Genomic DNA, 25,303 nt, shown 5'->3' on the forward strand with positions numbered 1-25,303 from the left:
CCGTTACAGCAGCTCACGGCGCTATGAGATTTGCTTCTGTAGCACGTTTCAGCCTTGTCATTATTAACGTGATGATCTGATGGACGCACGGCTCCACCAGTGGACTGTAAGTGCCGTGAAGGCAGGGACCCTTTGGGGAGGGATTGCTCCTGCGTCCCCAGCTTGGAGGCCTGAGTGTGAAATGCAGGAGGCATTCAATGCATACCGGCAAAATAAAGCAAGAGTCTGCTGCCTACCCCTGCTGTTGTTTATGTGTGTCAAGGGGGATGCATGTGTCTGCCCAGCAAAGAGGCGAGGAGCAGATCGTGAAAAAAGCGGGTTCTGAGGCCAGTTTCCCAGACTTCGAGCTCAGCACAGCGGTGAGGAGACCCTCGACTGCTGTTATCCCCCCGGTCATAAGGTGACGTGGAATCAATTCTGAGCTGTCCACGGAGGCTTGGCCACATCAGATCGTGAATTGTCCAGCCATGAATGCTGGAGAGCGGCTACTTCCTAAGAAATGTTCCTGGCCTTCCTATTCCCGCTCCTGGCTCTGATTCCAAGCTGGACACAACCCGACAGGAACCAAAAGAGACACAACGACCGCGCGTGGCCTCCCCCTCTGCATTCAGCCACTGGACAAAACCACTCCATGACACTCCTTCCCAAGGGGCATGTGAGCCAGACAAGTTCAGTCTTACATAGAAAATGGCTGTGCCCTGGAGGGATCACCTCAGGAGATATTTTATTGTCCATTTCCGGCACCCACAAGAAAGGAAGTGAAGGAAAGAAGGAGCTTTCTGGCTACTTCCTGGTTGAGATTTCAGTAGTCATTGATTTAGTGAAAACACATTACCTGAAAGGCAAATGCACCTATACTCAACTATTACATTCTCAATATAACCCATTCCAAACCTAAGTGGTTTTTCATTGTATGAAATTTAGGGCTTTCTACACCACCGTTCCATTAAAAACAGTACCTATGAAAAATAACTAAAAATGATGAGACTTTCTGTGCAAAACCTGAGGCTAGAAATATTCTTAAAATATTAACGGTGTAAGTGATAAGTGGAATGTATAACACCCATAAGTTCTTCATTTGTAATCGTTACAATTTCAAAATTTTGCATCTCTAGCAACATCAGAATGAAACAAGGATCAATATATAGTTACTCATTTTATGCCTGAATGGTAGAGCTAATAGAGGGCTGCTCACTTTTGTTTTGCAAATAAAATACTTCTAAATCACATAAAGGTGTAGATGAGATTATTCTTATTGTTTATCACAGATTTAGACAAAAGACAAAAAGCCATGTTGACAAGGATGCGAATCCCCTTTGGCTCTGCAATTATGGATCTGTTTATCATGTGTATGTTACAGCTTATTTATGATAGCCCAACACTGCAAACACCCTAAGTGTCCATTAACAGCGAAATGGTTGTGTCTATTATGGTACATCTACAAGATGTGGCATTATATAGGCATTAAAAAAATGATGATATAGGGAATTCCCTGGCGGTACAGTGATTTGGACTCCGCACTTTCACTGCCAAAGGCCCGGGTTCGATTCCTGGTTGGGGAACTAAGATCCCACAAGCCGTGTGGTCCCACAAGCCAAAAAAGATGATATAGATCTACATTTACTGACATAAAAAGATGTCCTCAATAGTTTTAAGGTGAAAATAAGCAGTTAAACCTCTTAGATATAATCCCTTTTTACTTAACAATATGTATGCATAAAGCAATATAGAACATAACCTTGGACAAGTCACTTAACACAATATGGCAACTTTTCTCATTTGCAAACCAGATTTACAAACTAAATGTGCTCACGTATGTAATGGGCCTACCAATACAAGGCACAAAATAGGCATTCAGATCACAGCAATTGTTAATCCTGCATCTCTCTAGTGCCAAGATAGAGTACAAAAATACGCAGAGAAAATGTGAAAGAACTTCCTTACTATTCCTCTTCTGAAATCAGAAGTCACTGATTTCAGAAGGTGAACAGCTTTCCAGCTTCCATTTTATGTGTTTTTACACATATAAAGACGTATGCTGGCTTTTTCTTAACATAAACTGGATTACACTATATTCATTTTAGTCCAACTTCTTTCAACGTGTGTTTTTTTTCTTTTCCAAGATTTTATTTTATTATTTTTTTGAATTTTATTTTATTTATTTTTTATACAGCAGGTTCTTACTATCTATTTTATACATATCAGTGTATACATGTCAATCCCAATCTCCCAGTTCATCCCATCACCCCCACCACCACCACCACTTTCCCCCCCTTGGTGTCCATACGTTTGTATGTACAAACTTTCAATTTCACAATCTGTATGAGAGCTCTATGTCACTCCCCCGATATATACTTTATCATTTTCAACGGCTACCTGTTTCTGTTGTGCAAAAGGATATACCAAATATATGTAATCACCGCTAACGATGAACACTGGATTGCTTCCAATGTTCACCATTACAAAAAATGCTGCAATTAGTATCCTATATATAGATTTTTTTTGTACCTGAGTAAATATCCCCCCCCCCTTTTTTTTTTTAATTTTTTAAAAAATTATTTATTTATTTATTTATTTTTGGCTGTGTTGGGTCTTCGTTTCTGTGCGAGGGCTTCCCCTAGTTGTGGCAAGTGGGAGCCACTCTTCATCGCGGTGCGCAGGCCTCTCACTATCGTGGCCTCTCTTGTTGCGGAGCACAGGCTCCAGACGCGCAGGCTCAGTAATTGTGGCTCACGGGCCCAGTTGCTCCACGGCATGTGGGATCTTCCCAGACCAGGGCTCGAACCCGTGTCCCCTGCATTGGCAGGAGGATTCTCAACCACTGCGCCACCAGGGAAGCCCTCCCCCCCTTTTTAAAAAAAATCTGTAGTCCTGAAGTTAGAATTGTTCTGACATTTCAAATTTTAAATACTAACAAACTATCATCCAAAAGGCTTTACAATTTATATTCTCACCAATACTGTATAAAAGTCTCTATTTCTTTGCATCCTCACTAACGTTTAATATTAATTTATTTATGTTTTAACGAGCTCATAGATAAGTCTTATTATCTTCTACTTATCCTATTCATTTCTTTAGTATAGATTTATTAAACACCTACTACTCCTATGTAACAAAGTCCTATGCACTGAGAATACAGCAGTGAACAAAACATACCAAAACCCCTGCCCTTATGAAACTCACATCTCAGTGAGGGGAGGCAGAAAATAAACAAATAAGTAAGGATAGCAGGGAAAGAAAGAGGGAGCTTGGGGACAGGCAGGGGCAGTTTTAAAGAAGGTGACCAGTGAAGGCCTTGCTGAGAGCAGGATTAGAGTATTAATTTATGGAAATTCTTTTTATGTTTGGCACTTTAACCCATTGTTATATTTATACTGCAAATAACCTCTCCTAGACTGTTACTGGTCTTTTACTGATTTTGTAAATCATTTTTCCATATGGAAGATTTTAATTTTTATTTATGTCAAAATTATCTATTCATTAGAGTTTCTGCTTTTTATGTCAGTGCCAATTCTACTAGGCCAAACTACTGTGTTTGACTTATTCCAGCTTATTTTGTATTTTCTGTTCCAAATTTTTCTTTCTTTCTACTCAAGGATTCTAGATTGAAAATCCTGTTCCTTCAGAACTCCAAATCAGTGTTCCCAGTGTCACCTCGCATTCAGTGCTGTCAATGAGAAGTCTGATGACAATCTGAATCTTACTCCTTTGTGACTCATCAAGACTTTTTTCCTCTCTGGCAGCTCTTCGGAATTTTTTTTTTTTTTTACCCTTAGCATTGTGAAATTTCAACATTATGTGTCTGGGTGTAAGTCTACTTCATTTATGCTGCTCAGCACTTGTTAAGTCTTTTAATATGAAAATTCTAAATTTTGCTTAAAGTCAATAAATCCCCTTTTTATTATTTCCTCGAATACATTCTTCCCTACATTCTCTGGTACTTTCACCGGTAACTTGAGATGAGTATTAGAACTTCTCAGTATGTCTCGTATGTCTCTTGATTTTTCCTTTATATTTTCTATGGTTTTCCTTTTGGTAGTATGTTCTGAGAGAGTTTCTTGGATTGAACTTTCCTCTCTCATTCAGTTAACCCTATTCTTATTCAATCCACTAACTGGATTTTTATTTTGACACTACACTTTTATTTCCAAGATTTTAACCCATTTTTTTCCCCACAACAGCTAATTCTCAATCCTTGTAGGACAGCTCCCTTAAGCCTCTGAGAATACTGATGGTAATCTCTTCAAAGTCCCCCCTATCTGATCTGCAATCTTGTCTAGGGCATCTAAGCTTCTCTTTGCTGTGTCTGGTGTCCATGTTCATGATATGGGTTTTCCTTTAATACGGACGATTCCTGGCTTTGATGCTCTCTTTTCCTTGTCTGGGGACCTGATTTCTGACAACCTCACCCTGTCTCTAGACATTCAAGACAGTAGGAAATAGGACATGTGGCTCCTTGGCTTCCCGTCCTGCAGTCTCTCACAGGATTCGTCCTGAGGTTGCCCACTGTGCAAATGACAAAAGGCTGCCCTTTCCTAAGTGTCACAATATACTGCTTTTCCTTGCACTGCCAGCCGGGAAGCACGGTACACAAGCAAATCTGTGACGTTGATGTAAGCCGCCCCCCACGGCTGGGCCCTGAGGCTGAGACCAATGTATCCACTGGCTGTGTCTCAACACAGGTGTCCCAGGAAGGTGCCTGTGCACCAGTTTTTTGGGAGCTGTCCCCATCCCTCTCCTGTATCTGAGAAGTAGGGTGTCTAATGCCTTTGAATTTAGCGACCCCCTCCAGTACTTCCACCATATTTTGGTTTGTGCTTTTCTCCACCAATCCATCTTCCTATCTTTCAGAAGCTTTCCCAAAGAGTATGGCCATCACTCTGGTTTTCTAGCAAGGATATTGACTATTTGAAATCTGTTTGTGTGTGCAAGTTCCAGGATTTGGAGGAGGGATGGAGTAGGGGCTTAGCCTGTCTTCTTGATTCAATCCTCATATTCACTTTTTAAAATTTAATTTAATTTTTTTAAGTTGAAGTATAGTTGATTTACAATGTTGTGTTAATTTCTGCTGTACAGCAAAGTGATTCAGTTTTATACACACACACACACACACACACACACACACACACATTCTTTTTTATATTCTTTTCCATTATGGTTTCTCACAGGGTATTGAATAATAGTTCCCTGTGCTATAGGGTAGGACCTTGTTGTTCAGATTCACTTTTTAATTCAAATATTTCAAAAGATCCAAAAGTCTATTTGGTATGAGGACTGAATACTATAGTAAAAGTGATTCTTTTTAGGTTAATAAAAACTTAACAATGTAAAGGCCATAAATCTAAAAGTGTCTTAAGCTATAAAGTTTACTACAAAAAATAATAATTTAGAGGCCTGCTGGGCTTGGCTGAAAAATCATAGAATGAATTTATATTCACTAAGCACCATCACCCCACACTGGAGACCTATTAAAATGAAGGTGGACATCATAATTTATCTTCTACATTTGCTGGATGTGGCTAATAAGACATTATCCTTAACAACTTCTCAGGCTATTAAGCCAAATAACTGGGTGTTTGCTCTTTGGTTTATGAAACGTGAGTAATGTGTCTGAGATTTTCATTTTTCAGTTGTTATGCAGATATAGTACTAACTGGGTGGGTTGGCAATAAAACATGTTAGAATGTATATTCAAGGGACACCCTGAATGGCTCTTACCAGAAACACAACTAAAATCACACAGAAAAAGGATGGCAAAATAATACTGGGGACTTTCTGTCTCCTGATGATTTCCCAGTCCTGCTGAGGGACTGCAAGAAACACCTTGACTCATCAGGGGCCCACTGGTTACGGCGGGTGGAAGGACAGGAGGAGAAATGTGGGGAACCAGCTTCTGGGCTGGTTTAAGTGCGACAGCAGAGCCCTCCCTGAAGAAAACACCACCTACCTGCCGGGAATAGCCCTTCTCTGTGCTTCCCTGCCCGATGGTTATTTTTCGTAGGAATCGGTCATTTGTATCCATGACTGGAAGAGAAGAGAACAGAGCATCAACAAGCAGGGACTGGCCGCCCAGTGTGTGTCTGGCATTGTTCTGGGTGCTGCAGAGGCAGCAGAGAGCAAGAGATCAGGTCTGGCTTCCCTGAGCTGATGACCCCGTGGGAGGGGCACAGACAGGGGTCAAATAAACTAGGGATCACCCAGCTAGCGCTAAGTGCCTTCAGGAGACCAAGGCGGGGATATGACGGCGTGTGTCGGAAAGGCGTTTGGGGTGGGGTGCCGTCTTGAACGGGCAGTAAGGAAAAGCATTTCTGAAGGAGTGTCCTTTTTACACTGAAACCTGAGGCACCAGAAGAAGCCAATTAAGCCTCTCTGAAGGTTAAACATTGAACGAACACATGACCCACCACTTCCAGGTATATATCCAATAGAACTGGAAGCAGCTATTGCACACCCATGATCATAGCAGCGTTATTCACAACAGCCAAGAGGTGGAAACAGCGAAGTGTCCACTGACAAATGAATAGACAAACAAAATGTGGTACAGACATACAATGGAATGTTATACAGCCATAAAATGAGTGAACGTTTGATATATTATGATACAACATGGACGGACGTTGAAAACATTATGCATAATGAAATAAACCAGATACGGTATGATTCCACTTGTATGGGGTTCTTAGAATAGGCAAATTTATAGAGACAGAGAGTAGAATGGTGATTACCAGGGGCTGAGGGGAGGTGAGGACTTATGATTTAGGGAGTGTTGAGTTTTTGTTGAGGATGATGAAAAGGTTTGGGGTGTAGTTAGTGGTGATGGTGTAACCATCCCAAGCCTTGGCCTATATGCCATTCGTGGCATATATTTAATGCCATGAATTGCACACTTATGATTAAGATGATATGCTATGTATATTTTACCATAAAAAAACCCCCAAATAAATAAAGTAGTATATGTGGGGGGAGAAGTCAATGATGATTCGAGTAAGTATCAATTCTCTTTACTCTTTTCACTGGCCTGTATGAATTGCATTGATTTACATTTTGTTTGTGAAAACCGAATCTACAATGCCAGAAAGTAAAGCCAGAAGGACACAGACTTCACTAATAATTTATACCGCATCAAATAGCAAGCCGTCCACACTGACAACTTAGATCCAATTTACTAAATGTTTAATATGGCTCTGACAAAAATGGTGGCGGGAATTGTGTATTTGGGGATTACAAGCATCTGTAGGATGAAATTGTGACTGTTTTCTTCCACACACGAAGCACGAACAGACCTGCCAACCTTGCCTGCCTCTGTTGTTCCCTGACTCGCTGCCGGCCTCTTTCTCTACGTACAATACTCCCCTCTCGGGACTTCCCTGGTGGCGCAGTGGTTAAGAATCCGCCTGCCAATGTAGGGGACAGGGGTTTGATCCCTGGTCTGGGAAGATCCCACATGCCGCGGAGCAGCTAAGCCTGGGGGCCGACACAACTACTGAGCCCACATGCCACAACTACTGAAGCCCATGCGCCTAGAGCCCATGCTCTGCAACAAGAGAAGCCACCGCAATGAGAAGCCTGCGCACTGCAACGAAGAGCAGCCCCTGCTTGCCGCAACTAGAGAAAGCCCGTGCGCAGCAACGAAGACCCGACGCAGCCAAAAAAACCCCCAAAAAACAAAAACAAACAAACCCTCTCCTTTCTCTCACACATACATATATACATTCACATTACCGCACACCCATACGGGCACCCAGGCAACCCTCCTCAAGCACACAGAAACCTCTCTATGACTTTAAGGCATAAGCAGAGGGCATACAGAGAAAGGAATGCCTCTCACTATTACCACTAGCTAGTACTTTATTCCCAAGACCAATGGTGCAGAATCATATAAAGTAAAAATATTTCCTACTCTCATGTGTAGTATACACAATCTTAATGTGATCTTTTTATTGGAATTTCAGCTGGTTTTTATTTAGCAAAGAAAACACAAACAAGAACCGCCCCCCCCCCCAAAAAAAACTTAGTAAGATCAACTATAATCAGTGGCATCAGAAGGCCACCTGTGCGTTTATTAGCACAGCCCTGGTAGAACAGGGCATCTCACCAGGCTTTTGATGTCCATGGAAAGACATGTGTGAAATGACAGTGATACATAAGAGAAATGTGAAGATTAAATTCTGTTACACAAGAAAGATGGATAACAGAAAGTAACGCTAAGTTAGTGATACGGAATTCCTGCCCTCTAAGTGATAGAGCTAAAGATGGAATGAGAAACATACTTATTCATTTCAGGGCTATTTACTGAGGGCCAACTTTGTGGCAGGTCCTGTGCAAGCTGTACAGGGATACAAAGACGGACAAGGCATCATTCTCTGATGGAAGGCACTCACTGGCAAGGGGAGAGATGGAGAGTGCAGGTAGGTGTGCAGAGGGGGCAGCACCAGCTCAGCGACTGGGAATTACAGGGTAGGACATCGAGGCTAGGCCCACTACTTTGGCTTTGGCAGAAGAACTGTACCGATTCCCTGCAAGGCTGTAGGCGAGTGCTGGGAACTAGTAACTGGATGTCAGTTCCCTGGAGACTGAGGCTTCTTGGTCTTCGGTCTAACGGCCTGTGAGGCCCCAGGGGTTCTGATACTCAGAAAAGCAGGGTTCACTTCCTTCGAGGAACAATAAAATGACTTGATGTCCACTGTTTCTTTTGCTTATACTATGTGTTTCTGGAATACTCTATCGGCTCCCAGTTCCACCCTGTTAACAGGCACTTATGAGGCCTTCAAGCTAGTGACAGGAAGCATAGGAGAAAACAACCACGAGTTAAATTTCTTACAAAGGATAAAAGGGAAGAGGCGAGCATTAAATATGCGACATCTATGGTCTCAGAAGAGTTTTTTAGCCCCATGTGGTCACTGAGTGTCCCCTCTCTAGTTATCAAATTATAAAAGCATCTAATCTCACCCAAAGGCTATACTCTTTCTAGCTCTGAGCCAATATTGTCTTTAAAAAAAAGAACAACAAAAAAATCTTACTATTAAATGACCTCAATCTATTTGATGGAGAGTCCTATTTCTTATATTAATTCATGGGAATAAGAGCCAAACTAGCTATCAAATGTCATTCCAAACTCCTCTGACCTAGGTGGCTTGTCTACAGCAATAACTAGCACTTTAGTGCCCTAAACAATAATACAATTCTAGTATTTATCTGGAGTAATTTTTTAACATTATCACTCACATTAAAAGTGATTTGCAACCACGGTATGCGTCAGTCTTTTCATGCTTCTTGGGGAAAAAGCAATCTGCAAGGTGGCCCTGGATACATATGAGGGATTGTGTAACCTTTCTTTTTCCAAGGCCCACTGGATGAATCGTGGCCCTATTTCTGGTGGCTGCCTCAGCTGGAGCCACAATGCAGATGTGGAAGAACGCCCCTTGTGTAAAAATTTCTTTTTTAGCATATCCCCATGCTAGGTTTAAAATACACTGATTTCCAGGGCTTCCCTGGTGGTGCAGTGGTTAAGAATCTGCCTGCCAATGCAGGGGACACGGATTCGAGCCCTGGTCCGGGAAGATCGCACATGCCGCAGAGCAACTAAGCCTGTGCGCCACAACCACTGAGCCTGTGCTCTAGAGCCTGCGAGCCACAACTACTGAAGCCCGTGCCACAACTACTGAAGCCCGTGCGCCTAGAGCCCATGCTCCGCAACAAGAGAAGCCACCACAATGAGAAGCCGACACACCACAATGAAGAGTAGCCCCTGCTCGCTGCAACTAGAGAAAGCCCGCACGCAGCAACGAAGACCCAATGCAGACAAAAATAAATAAATTAAATAATTAAATTTAAAAAAAATACACCGATTTCCACCTGCATTAATTTTTTGTTCACAAAAATGTTTTAAGAGTAACACAACCTCACAAATGCCTTGAAAAAGCTGACTATGCATTTCAGATATAATGGTATAGTAATAATTAATCCTAGTTATAAAAAAAGTTAGGACTTCCCTGGTGGCACAGTGGTTAAGAATCCGCCTGACAATGCAGGGGACACCAGTTCGAGCCCTAGTCAGGGAAGATCCCACATGCCGCGGAGCAACTAAGTCCGTGCGCCGCAACTACTAAGCCTGTGGTCTAGAGCCCACGAGCCACAACTACTGAGCCAGCATGCCTAGAGCCCGTGCTCCACAACAAGAGAAGCCACCACAACTAGAAGCCCGTGCACCGCAACAAACGGTAGCCCCTGCTCGCCGCAACTAGAGAAAGCCCCTGCACAGCAATGAAGACCCAATGCGGCCAAAAAAAAAAAAGGTAGTAGACTTCCCAATAAAATGCTGAATATATTCATATCGGTAATTAAAAATAATCTTGTTCTTTTCAATAATAGAGGCGTGCTTAAATAAGCTGTGGTTCATCCATCCACAAAAGACTTTTCTGGAATCATTTAAAATGACCATTACCACAAATCACTAACAAATCACTAACAAATCACATAACAAAACATGCTTATTATGATATAAATGAAACTCGTAGGATATAAAATCTACACCACTAATTATAATTCAAGTTATACACAAAACATAGATACACAAAAAAAATTTGAGTGGTAGTTTTATTAGTACAGTAAGATGTTTCTGATTCTTCTTAGATATTTCCAAAATCTGTATAATGTTACCACTTTTACAATTAAAAAAAAAAAATCTTCAAAAGTTTGTAAAGAGATTTTACTCTCCTTTAGGAGTTTGAGAGACACACATACACAGAAAAACTACTTCACACAACTAATACCAGAGTGGCGTCTGTGATCATCTGGGTGGCACTTCAGGGTTTGCAAAGTAGTCTCATGTCGCAGTAGAGCCGCACAAGGGAAAGCCTGCTATTACGACTCCATTTAAAGATGAGGAAAGTAAGTCATTTGTCCACAGCTGCATGGCTCGTAAATGGCACAGCCACGATTGGTCCCCTGGTCTTTGCTTCCCCACCTCACTAAATTCTTAGTGAACAGGTTGAATGGATTCCCAGGAGGGAAGTTTCGTGGATCGAGGGGGCCTGAGGTGTGTCTGGGAAGGCAGACATGGAGATGGGGTGGAGCAGGGGCGGGCAGAGGGACAAAGCAGACGGGAAGCAAAGGTATGTGGGGCTTTATGGTGGTGGTCCTGAAGGCCATGCTATGTGATGGCAATTTTACCATACCGGCTGGAGGCTTCTGAGCGAGGAGGTGACAAGACATCTCTCTCTACACTATGAACCTACAGAATTGGGGGTTGGAAATGGAAGCAAGAAAATGTGTTGAAAGGTAACTTCAGTGTAGAGAATGGACTTGAGGACACGGGGAGGGGAAAGGGTAAGCTGGGATGAAGTGAGAGAGTGGCATGGACACATATACACTACCAAACGTAAAATAGATAGCTAGTGGGGAGCAGCTGCATAGCAGAGGGAGATCAGCTCAGTGCTCTGTGTCCATCTAGAGGGGTGGGATAGGTAGGGTGGCAGGGAGACGCCAGAGGGAGGAGATATGAGGATATATGTATATGTATGGCTGATTCACTTTGTTATACAGCAGAAACTAACACACCACTGTAAAGCTATTATACTCCAATAAAGATGTTAAAAAAAAAAAGGTAACTGTAATAAATCAAGCATATAATAAAAATGTTCTGGAAGTGTGTAGAAATGGGGAAAGGTGGCGGGAGGGGAGGTCTGAGAAGAACAACACAGGAAGGATCAGGAATACACACCATCAATTAGGAACCAAGATGGCAGAGTAGAAGGACGTGCTCTCACTCCCTCTTGCGAGAACACCAGAATCACAACTAGCTGCTGGACAATCATGGACAGGAGGACACTGGAACTCACCAAAAAAGATACCCCACATCCAAAGACAAAGGAGAAGCCACAATGAGATGGTAGGAGGGACGCAATCACAGTAAAATCAAATCCCATAACTGCTGGGTGGGTGACTCACAGACTGGAGAACACTTATACCACAGAAGTCCACCCACTGGAGTGAAGGTTCTGAGCCCCACGTCATGTTCCCAACCTGGGGGTCTGGCAAAGGGAGGAGGAATTCCTAGAGAATCAGATTTTGAAGGCTAGTGGGATTTGATTGCAGAACTTTGACAGGACTGGGGGAAACAGAGACTCCACTCTTGGAGGGCACACACAAAGTACTGTGCGCATTGGGACCCAGGGGAAGGAGCAGTGACCCCAGGGGAGACTGAACCAGACCTTCTCTAAGTGGGAAACAGAAGAGAAGAAAAGGACCTACAAAAACAAACCTAAAACAATTAAGAAAATGGTCATAGGAACATACATATCGATAATTACCTTAAACGTGAATGGATTAAATGCTCCACCCAAAAGACATAGACTGGCTGAATGGATACAAAAACAAGACCCATATATATGCTGTCTACAAGAGACCCACTTCAGACCTAGGGACACATACAGACTGAAAGTGAGGGGATGGAAAAAGATATTCCATGCAAATGGAAATCAAAAGAAAGCTGCAGTAGCAATACTCATATCAGATAAAATAGACTTTAAAATAAAGAATGTTACAAGAGACAAGGAAGGACACTACATAATGATCAAGGGATCAATCCAAGAAGAAGGTATAACAATTATAGATATATATGCACCCAACATAGGAGCACCTCAATACATAAGGCAACTGCTAACAGCTATAAAAGAGGAAATCGACAGTAACACAATAGTGGGGGACTTTAACACCTCACTTACACCAATGGACAGATCATCCAAAATGAAAATAAATAAGAAAACAGAAGCTTTAAATGACACAACAGACCAGATAGATTTAATTGATATTTATAGGACATTCCATCCAAAAACAGCAGATTACACTTTCTTCTCAAGTGCGCACGGAACATTCTCCAGGATAGATCACATCTTGGGTCACAAATCAAGCCTCAGTAAATTTAAGAAAACTGAAATCATATCCAGCATCTTTTCTGACCACAACGCTATGAGATTAGAAATGAATTACAGGGGAAAAAACGTAAAAAACACAAACACATGGAGGCTAAACAATACGTTCATAAATAACCAAGAGATCACTGAAGAAGTCAAAGAGGAAATCAAAAAATACCTAGAGACAAATGACATTGAAAACACGACAATCCAAAACCTATGGGATGCAGCAAAAGCAGTTCTAAGCAGGAAGTTTATAGCTATACAAGCCTACCTCAAGAAACAAGAAAAGTCTCAAATAAATAATCTAATCTTACAACCTAAAGGAACTAGAGAAAGAAGAACAAACAAAACCCAAAGTTAGCAGAAGGAAAGAAATCATAAAGATCAGAGCAGAAAAAAATGAAATAGAAACAAAGAAAACAATAGCAAGGATCAATAAAACTAAAAGCTGGTTCTTTGAGAAAATAAACAAAATTGATGAACCATTAGCCAGACTCACCAAGAAAAAGAGGGAGGGGACTCAAATCAATAAAATTAGAAATGAAAAAGGAGATGTTACAACAGACACTGCAGAAATACAAAGCATCCTAAGAGACTACTACAAGCAACTCTATGCCAATAAAATGAACAACCTGGAAGAAATGGACAAATTCTTAGAAAGGTATAACCTCTCAAGACTGAACCAGGAAGAAACAGAAAATATGAACATACCAATTACAAGTAACAAAATTGAAACTGTGATTAAAAATCTTCCAACAAACAAAAGTCCAGGACCAGATGGCTTCACAGGTGAATTCTATCAAACATTTAGAGAAGAGCTAACACCCATCCTTCTCAAAATCTTCCAAAAAATTGCAGAGGAAGGAACACTCCCAAACTCATTCTATGAGGCCACCATCACCCTGATACCAAAACCAGACAAAGATTCTACAAGAAAAGAAAATTACAGACCAATATCACTGATGAATATAGATGCAAAAATCCTCAACAAAATACTAGGAAACAGAATCCAACAACACATTCAAAGGATCATACACCATGATCAAGTGGGATTTATCCCAGGGATGCAAGGATTCCTCAATATGAGCAAATCAATCAATGTGATACGCCATACTAACAAACTGAAGAATAAAAACCATATGATCATCTCAATAGATGCAGAAAAAGCTTTTGACAAAATTCAACACCCATTTCTGATAAAAACTCTCCAGAAAGTGGGCACAGAAGGAACCTACCTCGACATAATAAGGGCCATATATGACAAACCCACAGCAAACATCATTCTCAATGGTGAAAAACTGAAAGCATTTCCTCTAAGATCAGGAACACAACAAGGATGTCCACTCTCACCACTATTATTCAACATAGTTTTGGAAGTCCTAGCCACGGCAATCAGAGAAGAAAAAGAAATAAAAGGAATCCAAATTGGAAAAGAAAAAGTAAAACTCTCACTGTTTGCAGATGACATGATACTATATATAGAGAATCCTAAAGATGCCATTAGAAAACTACTAGAGCTAATCAATGAATTTGGTAAAGTTGCAGGATACAAAATTAATGCACAGAAATCTCTTGCATTCCTATACACTAATGATGAAAAATCTGAAAGAGAAATTATGGAAACACTCCCATTTACCATTGCAACAAAAAGTATAAAATACCTAGGAAAAAAACCTACCTAGGGAGACAATACACCTGTATGCAGAAAACTATAAGACACTGATGAAAGAAATTAAAGATGATACCAACAGATGGAGAGATATACCATGTTCTTGGATTGGAAGAATCAATACTGTGAAAATGACTATACTACCCAAAGCAATCTACAGCTTCAATGCAATCCCTATCAAATTACCAATGGCATTTTTTATGGAACTAGAACAAAAAAATCTTAAAATGTGTATGGAGACACAAAAGGCCCCGAATAGCCAAAGCAGTCTTGAGGGAAAAAAACGGAGCTGGAGGAATCAGACTCCCTGACTTCAGACTATACTACAAAGCTACAGTAATCAAGAAAATATGGTACTGGCACAAAAACAGAAACATAGATCAATGGAACAAGATAGAAAGCCCAGAGGTAAACCCACGCACCTATGGTCAACTAATCTATGACAAATGTGGCAAGGATATACAATGGAGAAAAGACAGTCTCTTCAATAAGTGGTGCTGGGAAAACTGGACAGCTACATGTAAAAGAATGAAATTAGAACACTCCTTAACACCATACACAAAAATAAACTCAAAATGGATTTGAGACCTAAATGGAAGACCGGACACTATAAAACTCTTAGAGGAAAACATAGGAAGAATACTCTTTGACATAAATCACAGCAAGATCTTTTTTGATCCACCTCCTAGAGTAATGGAAATAAAAACAAAAATAAACAAATGGGACCTAATGAAACTTCAAAGCTTTTGCAGAGCAAAGGAAACCATAAACAAGACGAAAAGACAACCCTCAAAATGGGAGAAAATATTTGCAAACGAATCAACAAAGGATTAATCTCCAAAATATATAAACAGCTCATGCAGTTCAATATTAAAGAAACACACAACCCAATCCAAAAATGGGCAGAAGACCTAAATAGACATTTCTCTAAAGAAGTCATACAGATGGCCAAGAAGCACATGACAAGCTGCTCAACATCACTAATTATTAGAGAAATGCAAATCAAAACTACAATGAGGTATCACCTCACACCAGTTAGAATGGGCATCATCAGAAAATCTACAAACAACAAATGCTGGAGGAGTTGTGGAGAAAAGGGAACCCTCTTGCATTGTTGGTGGGAATGTAAATGGATACAGCCACTATGGAGAACAGTATGGAGGTTCCTTAAAAAACTAAAAATAGAATTACCATATGATCCAGCAATCCCACTACTGGGCATATACCCAGAGAAAACCATAATTCAAAGAGACACATGCACCCCAATGTTCACTGCAGCACTATTTACAATAGCCAGGTCATGGAAGCCACCTAAATGCCCATCGATAGACGAATGGATAAAGAAGATGTGGTACATATATACAATGGAATGTTAGTCAGCCATAAAAAGGAACGAAATTGGGTCATTTGTAGAGACGTGGATGGATCTAGAGACTGTCATACAGAGTGAAGTAAGTCAGAAAGAGAAAAACAAATATCATATATTAACGCATGTATGTGGAACCTAGAAAAATGGTACAGATGAACCGGTTTGCAGGGCAGAAATTGAGACACAGATGTAGAGAACAAACGTATGGACACCAAGGGGGGAAAGCAGCGGTGGGTGAGGGTGGTGCTGTGATGAACTGGGCGATTGGGATTGACATGTATACACTGATGTGTATAAAATTGATGACTAATAAGGACCTGCTGTATAAAAAAATAAATAAAATAAAATTCAAAAATTCAAAAAAAAAAAAGTTGGAAAAAATCTTGTCATAGTTGGTACTAAAGTAATAGCAGTTGTGATTTAATTCTAAAAATAAAAAAATAAAAAAAAAAAAGGAATACACACCATCTAACTCTTTGGTAGGTTTTATCAAGTGCTATTACCACATGCCTGTAATTATATATTACCACCTCCATTTCCACCTCCAAGAGACCGGGGCCCAGAATAGGTATGTGACTGGCTGAGGGGTAGACACCCACTCAACGCTCCTGACTCCACATTTAGTGCTTTTCCCCACTATCCCACCCCTGTGGAGGGCAGTGCGGGAGAAGTGAGGGGTGTCACAGCCAAGAGGAAGACAGGGAGGTCAGGACAGATGTCCCTCTACCCCACATTTGAAGTGCTGAAGGGGATTCTACTAAGTGGCTGGAAGCACTAGACTCAGAGAAAAGATTCTGCACTGAAAATACAAATTTCTAAGCTGCTTAGAGCTAGTGGTGAGGAAGAGAGGAAGAAATTAGAATGGCGGGTAGAGAGGGCAGCAGGACAATTAAGGGGAGAGACACAGACATTTTTACCTCCAAAGAGAATACAGGAGGCCACAGATGAGACAGGAAAAAAGTAATTTTCCTTGGAAATCTGGAAGAGATGGGGTGAATGGGATGAGCTAAGGGTACAGCTTTTTCTCCTAAATAGGAGGCAAGGATGAGAGAAGAGGCTGGTAAAATAAGTGACCGAAATAAATGGAGGGATTATGTAACACAAGCTAGGAAGACAGTGGGAAGAAATACAATTGTGCGTTTATGAAGAGCTCCAGCTGGAAGACACGTCACCCTCCCCATCTAGCCACCAGCACCTACCTCTCTGCCAGGTGATGGTGGAGGGGTCAATGTCAAGACGGGCAAATTTCCTCATTTCCTCTTCTGTCAGAGTGCTTGGATCAGTTTTATTTATTCCCAGTTTCTAATGATTAAGAAGAACAAAATATGTTTTAGAAGGAATAAAAAGCAAGATGGAACCAAATTATCCCTCTACTTTTACCTTCTCCATGACTAGTAAAGCCTTTTTAAAAACTAAGCTGAACTTCAAGTAAATGGTAGGTTAGTCTAACTCATAAATGAATGGGTCCAAACACCTCCTAAAATGGGAGACACAGATATTTGTAATAATACACCCTTTGAAAAACAGGTGACAGTACGCAAAGAATAAGTGCCGTATTGTCTGTCATGGCCTGAGGCTCTCTACGTGGTCACCACGTGCCATGCACAGAAGGGGCATAAAACTTCCATCTAACTGATGCTCCAGTTCACTAGTTGCTCTTTTCAGATACAAATACCAATAATTTTTTTTTAACAATTTCCTCTTTTATTTATTTATTTTATTTTTATTTTTGGCTGTGTTGGGTCTTCGTTGCTATGCGCAGGCTTTCTCTAGTTGTGGCGAGCGGGGGCTACTCTTCGTTGCAGTGTGCGGGCTTCTCGTTGCAGTGGCTTCTCTTGTTGTGGAGCATGGGCTCTAGGCGCGTGGGCTTCAGTAGTTGTGGCACACGGGCTCAGTAGTTGTGGCTCGCAGGCTCTAGAGCGCAGGCTCAGTAGTTGTGGCTCGCAGGCTCTAGAGCTCAGGCCCAGTAGTAGTGGCACACGGGCTTTGCTGCTCCGAGGCATGTGGGATCTTCCCAGACCAGGGATCGAACCTGTATCCCTTGCACTGGCAGGCAGATTCTTAACCACTGTGCCACCAGGGAAGTCCCTACCAATAATTTAAGTAACAATTATGTCTACGTTTTCAAGTTATTTCTAATTCCACAAGAAAAGAAATTAAAACTTTTAAAGCATCTCTTTCTATAAAGAAAACACTCTAACAAAGTGGTTTTTGATAAAGTATAAGAAAAGAATCTGGGAAACAAACTATAAACGTTGGAGCTGCTGAGGATACCATATTGTGCGTTATTCTCAACAAACTGAAGTTGGTTCAGTAAGAAGCCAGGGGATGAATTTTTTAAACCAATTCTCACCAACCAGTGGCTGTAGATTATACCATTAAAGTTATTTTTTAACCTCTGAAAAAAAGCAAAGGGAAAATCTATGTGATAGTAGGGCATTAAGTAGCAAACAGCACTAGAAAATGGTAAAATGGATAAGAATTAAGAGCACATCCACAAATACAATCTTAGAATCTTGCTACAATAAAAACTGAAATAGATGAATTTTCAAAGTCTTTCTTAGAACATTAAGAAATGCCATGAGAAAGGAAGACTCCTGGCAAATCCTCATTTGTTAGTTGACTAGAGTTCTCAGCAGAGCGGTGCTCTCGTTTTATAGATGAAGAAGCTGACATCTATAAGGGTGAACTAATTTGTCCACCTGCTTTTTGGTGCAGGATCAAGGCCTCAGGCATCTAGTTCTGGGCAATCTCTGTTACATTGTTCTGTCTATTTAGAGTTCAATATCCAAAAAAAGCAACTGAAAACCAAAATCAAACCAAGTTCAAAATTTCTGGTTCTGATGTTTCCAGGGTATTTTCTTTTTAAAGAACCATTAACTAGAAACTTACTTTCAGCCGAGCAAGTTGAATTTTTGAAAATTCTCTAACACCATTCACTGAAGCAACCAGTCGATTATACAGCGCCTAGAAACGCAAAATAAAAACAAAACTCACAAAAGTTTAAGGACCAACCATGAACTTGGACAATTTACAGAATATGACAAAGTTCATTACATTTATAACCAAACTGTTTAGATTACAGACCCTATTAAAATTCTTGGTTAATGTAAACAATTTAGACTGAAGTTCTGTCATTTTAATAAATCTGACTAGATCTGCAATAATGCACATTGTAAAGAGCTTGTATGAAAATACATTTCTTGATCTACGGCCTTATAACTATCAAATTAAAATTTATCTCTATATTTATTTTTGGCTTCAAAAACTCACTAGGGAGTTAGTTTAATTGGAGAATGTCAGGACCTTTGTAAAATGTGTCAGAAATTCCCATTTTTATCCATGTCCTATGTCTATGAGGAATTAGCATCTAGTAGTCTGTCCCCTTCAGGTGTGTGATTTACCTCTCAGACCCTACAGCCCTGAGGCCCAAAAAGGGGGTCTGACCTGTTTAGCAGGGCATCTAGGATAGCTGCCTGTAACATCAGAATCTTAAAAAGATATCTCTCCAACCCCCTTAGCAGAGACCAGAGATTACACCCATGGGCAAAACTAAGAGAACTTGTCTACCAATTACCTTTAAAAGTAAAGGTTCGTCTTGAAGACAACTTGGCTTAAAAAGTGCAACTAGCATAATTCTCCCAATAACTTGGTAGTGGTCATAAACTCATTTGAGAATCTTACCAAAGTATAGATCCTCTCCTTAAGAAATAAGGACATATATACAATTCACAACATTTTGAATAGAATTTCAGAGAACTTTCGGACTCCAAAAGTTTTTTCATGAATTCCTTAATCCAGGAATCCCAGGAAAAGATGCCCAAAATGGCCAACAAGGAGCCTTTCTCACCTTATCTGTTTGAGTATTTTCATGCAAAATCCTTGTGTCGATAGCAGCGGCCAACAAGTTATTAGCAGCGGTGATGGCATGGATATCCCCAGTCAGGTGAAGGTTGAACTATAGAATGAAACGAAAACACCTTCCTACTTGTTTCAAACAACCATTGCAGTACTGAAGGACTTGCCGAATAAACAAAATATTATGCTAATGACATACCCTTACAATGCTTAGGATATGTTTTATATAGCCTGAATCCGAAGATCAGAAAATGTCAGAGTCTTCCACTTGACAACAAAGAACACTTGCACAGACTTTCTATTGCAAATTCTTCCTTTCTCAGGTTAAGAGTGAAACAATTCTGATGGACTTAATGATTGGATTCCTTATTTTGGTTTTCTTTTTTCATGTACTGTTTTATAATTAAGAAAATAGTACCATATCAAATATACTTTGGAATAAGGCAGGGAATAAAACACACAGTAGCAATAGAATAATACAGAATGTGACAGCCTGAGAAAAAGAAAAAAAGTATCACTCTCACAACTCTCTATTTCTGTTATTTTTCTTCTAATCTTATGTGCACACATGATTACTATTTGTAGAATCAGCATGTTTGTAATTTGCTAACTTCTTCAGATAGTTCTAACTACCCTGTCCCTCAGTTTGGCCCAACTTGGGCCATGCAGGTGATGCCATATGACAGCAGGTCACCAGCGCCCTTTCAGTACTCGATGGCACAACCCTGAGCTGTTCCCCAGGCCACGTTCCTTACACTCCATCCCCAACCTGGCCCCCTGGCTCTGGAGCTTCCTGGCTTGTGACTGTTACTCATCCTCCTGCAGATGTGAGGCCTGGGACTATTTTTCTCAGCCAAGCCTTGACTATTCTTTCTCACTCCCACCCCCAATATTTGACAATTATCCAAAATTTCCCTCTAGCTTCCATGATGCTCACATCTCTGTGGGTAAAAAAAAAAAACCTTTCCTATTCCTTCAACAAAATCAACAAATATTTCCTAGTGAGCACCTCCTACGTGCTGGGCACACTGCTAAGTGCTGGGGCCCAGGGGGTCTAACTCCTCACGGCCAATGGAACCACACGGAGGTAAACACAGAGCAGAAGGGGATCTGTGGGATGGAACAGAACCTCGACGGAGCAGGTACCATTTGAAATGTGAGCTGAGCAGGGAAGGCAGGAAAGGAAGGGAAGACCATTCCAGGCTTGGAACCAAGAGACAACAGGGCAAGGAGTTTGACAGGGTGGAGAGAGGGAGGGTGGCGTGGGAACCTGAGACACTGGGGGCGGAGAGACAGCCAGAGCGGCAGCACACAGGGAGTGGCCGTGCTGTGCTGGACGGAGAGTGATGGAGTAACTGCTGAAACACAGGCAACAGAAAAGGACATGGGCTTTAAGAAGACTTCTCAGGACCTGAACCAAGAGGCTGATGTGGAGAGTGGCACTGACAAGACCTGGTCACTGGTTAAATCCAGGGGACAAGGAAGTGTTAATACAGGTTGTAGAAACTGGTCTTGTAGAAATACGAATTGACACCATTGGCCTATTTGGACCATTTTTTTTTGGAACTATGGTTGTCCCTCAGTATCCATGGGGAATTGGTTTCAGGACCCCACAGATAGCAAAAACCACAGACCCTCAAAGTCCCTTATGTAAAATAGTGTAGTATTTGCATATAACATACTCTCATCCTCCGGTATAATCTAAATCATCACTAGACTACTTATAATACTCAATACAATGTGAATGTTACAAAAATAGTTACCAGCGTGCATTAAATTCAAGTTTTGCTTTTTGGAACTTTCTGGAAAATTTTTTTTCCTGAGTATTTTCAAGCTGCAGTTGGTCAAAACCATGGATGTGGAACCTGTGGATACAGATGAGCGACTGGATTTGATTCTGGAGTCTCAGTTCACAGAAGTGAAGAGTCCAGGCCTTCCTGAATTTGGCAGTATAACAGATGATTGATGGAGATAGAGCTCTGCATCCTCTCATCCAGAACCCTTGAGGTGGGTTTTGGGATTCAGAATTTTTTGGAATGTAGAAAGGTAGTGTGATGGACACATAATTTATTTATAAAACATTCCAAGCAGGGTCCAGGTCAGCATCCATTAATTAAAAATAATATTTCTGCAGCAAAATATATGAATATTTACACCAAGCGGCATAGACAAAATCCATAAGTAGCTCATTAACAGTAAATGTCAGGTTTTCCCCCAAATGGGTCAGGCAAACATTTCCGGTTTTCAGAGCCTTCAGAACTTTGCGATCGAGGATAAAGTACTGTGGGCCTGTATTTATAGAAGCACAGAGAAAACGTTCCAAGGAGGGAAAAACAGTGACACAAGACACATGTCTCTTGGAATCTTACCTCTTCCATAGGGATGACCTGGGCGTATCCGCCACCTGCAGCTCCTCCTAAACAACAGAGCAGGTACCATTTGAAATGAGTTGCCAAGTACAGGAGCCCCAGGGACACAGCCCCCCAAGCCCAACAGGGAGGCACGTACCCCCAAGATGTAATAAAAACAGGCAGTGAGAAATAATACCTCTCAGGCAAAGCAGAACAGAAGGTGAAGAAAGTTCACCCTACATCCCACTATATAATTTAAGGACTTTGGTCCCTTTGTTTAAAAGGGGGGTAAGCAGAATACAGCAAACGTCATTACAGCGAACATGAGATTCTTTTGTTAATTTATTATTAGATCTATGTGGCTATGCTTTCACCTCAATTGCACATGCATTTAAAGTACCAAAAAACTCCTAAATAAAATCTACCTGATCAACAGACTTACACATTACAGACTTCTGTCAGTTTATTTTAGTTAATAGTATGTATGATTTGTCATGCTGCTTATCCCTCAAAATAGTAGAGTTATTACATTAAAAAGACTTCTCTATCCTAAAACAAGGATACCTTCTGTGTCCACATCATTTTACAGTTGACCTTATTTTTATACACTATTTTGCCTCCCGATAATCTGGTAAGCCTAGTACTATATACCTTTTACACTTTTACATACGCGGCTCAGAGAAGTTATTACATGCGGCTCAGAGAAGTTATGACATGCGGCTCAGAGAAGTTATGACTGGCTAAAGGTCACACAGCGGTAAGAGACACAGCCACAAATAAAACCCCAGCCTTCTTGCCCACGTCTAGTGTTCACTGCACTACATAATGTATGACATTCTAAGAGTACTTAAAGTTAGGAGTTGTTAATATTTGTAACAGTAATATAAATATAATACTGCTAAAAACCACAAAGTACCAAGAACAAGCAGTAATTGCAGCAGTAAAGGCTATTATAAAGTGAGCTGGAGAATGATTCACAATAAATCCATGAAGAAAGACTAGTGACTGTGGAGGTGCCAGATCTTAGCGCAACCATAGCCACAGAGGAATTTCATCACATCTCCCGGTCCACAGCCAGCTTCCAGAGCTCCTCAGGGCCCACGCAGCAACTCCGACGACATGAGGCTTGGGGCTGACCTAAGGGATCTCTGAACGGTTTGGATGGAAAGACCTTTTAGCTTGGCTGGGATGACAAAACATCAATATGAACAGCAGAGTTTCAAAACCGCTCGGCAAAGAAGGTACTGATGAAATGGAAGGCTTCTGCTCAAGGCTGGAGTCCTGAGCGAGAGCCCAACCATCGCTCAAGGGAAGCAAGGGAATCGGCTTCCGGAGGGGCTCCGCTGAGACCTCCCCCTGAAGCTCTCTCTGCGGGAGGATCATGTTGGGGCGACCTACTGAATGTGCAGGGCGGCGGGTGAGGGGTGGAGGGCTGCGGGAGTGCACGTAGAGATGAAATGTACCAGCTCATCTAGTAAGTTGTAATTCCACATTTGTTGGTGATAAATTTTGCTCTGAAAAATATACTAGTTAAACAAGCTACCTTTAACTCCAAAAGTCGGTCCTTGAGAAGGCTGCCTCAGACAGGCAAAGGAGTTGATGTTCAGGTGCGCAGTCAATGCCTGCACGAGCCCAATGGTAACTGTACTTTTCCCTTCTCCAAGAGGGGTGGGTGTGATCCTGGTTTGGGGGAAAAAGAATAGTAAATTTCATATTTTCTAGACAACCTATGCACAATCAATCTGTGGTACAAGAACCAACTCGGAGGAGACCGGTAGAGACCAGGCCACTCCAGAATCACTGAATCATTCAACCTCCTTGGATCTTTTTATGGTCTACCCACGTCACAAAGGCCGCGCTTAAGCTAAAGTCAAGATATAGACATACCTTTACCAAGAGTGCCAAGAAAGAAAAGTTATTCAGCAGTAGTGCCAATAACACTATCAACTTAAAGAAATGGCAAAGAATTATCCATCAAAATGATTTAAATAATTAAGCTGATGTCATTTTCTTGCTGATGGATAATTTGGCATTTGTTCTTCCAGGGCCATTTACTGAGGGCATTAAGTGGGCACGAGGCCTAAGTCAATGGTCCGTGGGTGGTGGGGCATGGCCAGACTCTCATTTTAGAAGGGATTCTAATGTCCCCATTCATCCATCTCCTTCTAGATATCAGTGTCCGGGGCTTGTCCAGCCATGTTTAAACATAAGCTGTCCTGGAGGCTCATTACCTCCAGGGTGGCCCGTTCATTTCCTGATAGCTTTTACAGTTAGACAAGTTCTTTGTCCTAAAGAGGAGATATCTGCATTCCTGTAGCTTCCTACAGACACACTCAGCTTCTCCCTTCCCATACAACAACCCTTCCAGTATTTGGAAGGAATAAGTCCACAGCTCCTAAGCACACTAAGGAGGTTAACTCTGCCCTGGGAGCTCACTGTTGAGCACACACCCTACAAAGCCAAGCATCAGAGGCTCACAACATCAAAGAATTAAGTAATGGGACAGGCGTATATTACATTCCCAAGTAAAGACCCATGAAATTGTTCCTTGGCATATTCTAACCACTGTTACAAGTTTAAAAACTTATTTTGCCTTACAATTTAGTCTTCTGTGGGTTAGATGCTGTGAGCCAGATTGTCTAGGACACTCAACCACAACAAAACTGATGACAGAGTTTTCTGACCCATAAAACCCAGCGGTGTGACCACAAAGAAGTAATACGACTATCTCCGTCCACCACAGCAATACAATCAATCACTCTTTCAGCAAATATTTCTTAAGTACCACTGTGTCCAGGTAAGTAGACCCCGGGGACACGGTGATGACCACACTGGACTCCATTGCTGACCTCACAGAGCTTATGGCCGATGGGAGACGTGGAGAGATAAATCGGCAGTTGCAATGAATGTGAGAAACACTGAGACAGAGGAAACAGGGCAATTACACTATATTATGAGAGCCCATAGGAGGACGATCTAAGTAGACTTGGGACAGCAGGGAAGGCTTCCTGGCCGAAGTAACATCTAAGCTGAGACCTGACAAATGAATAAGCGTTCGCCAGATAAAAGTGAGGGTGGGTTTGGGGTAGTTAATATGCTAGGTTCTGTGCTTTATATTTGTTGCGTTAATCTTCATTTG

The 25,303-nt window shown here is 41.4% G+C and overlaps 1 protein-coding gene across 7 annotated transcripts in view; it reads right to left on the reverse strand.

Annotated features, from left to right (window-relative positions):
* MTHFD1L (methylenetetrahydrofolate dehydrogenase (NADP+ dependent) 1 like) overlaps positions 1-25,303 on the reverse strand; it is a 204,545-nt gene that overhangs the window by 122,565 nt on the left and 56,677 nt on the right. For all 7 annotated transcript variants that reach the window (XR_014248492.1, XR_014248493.1, XR_014248494.1 and 4 more), the window contains exons 12-17: positions 23,708-23,844; positions 22,183-22,229; positions 19,806-19,913; positions 18,848-18,922; positions 17,155-17,257; positions 5,948-6,024 (exon numbers count right to left, since the gene is read on the reverse strand). Coding sequence is in view for 4 of the 7 variants with exons in the window: in XM_082405462.1 (XP_082261588.1) it covers positions 5,948-6,024; positions 17,155-17,257; positions 18,848-18,922; positions 19,806-19,913; positions 22,183-22,229; positions 23,708-23,844 (547 nt within the window). In the remaining 3 variants the exon portion in view is untranslated. The remainder of the gene's footprint in view (positions 1-5,947; positions 6,025-17,154; positions 17,258-18,847; positions 18,923-19,805; positions 19,914-22,182; positions 22,230-23,707; positions 23,845-25,303) is intronic.

This window comes from Balaenoptera borealis (assembly GCF_965194805.1).
Source record: "Balaenoptera borealis genome assembly, chromosome: 9".
In the NCBI taxonomy this organism is placed as follows: Eukaryota; Metazoa; Chordata; class Mammalia; order Artiodactyla; family Balaenopteridae; genus Balaenoptera; species Balaenoptera borealis.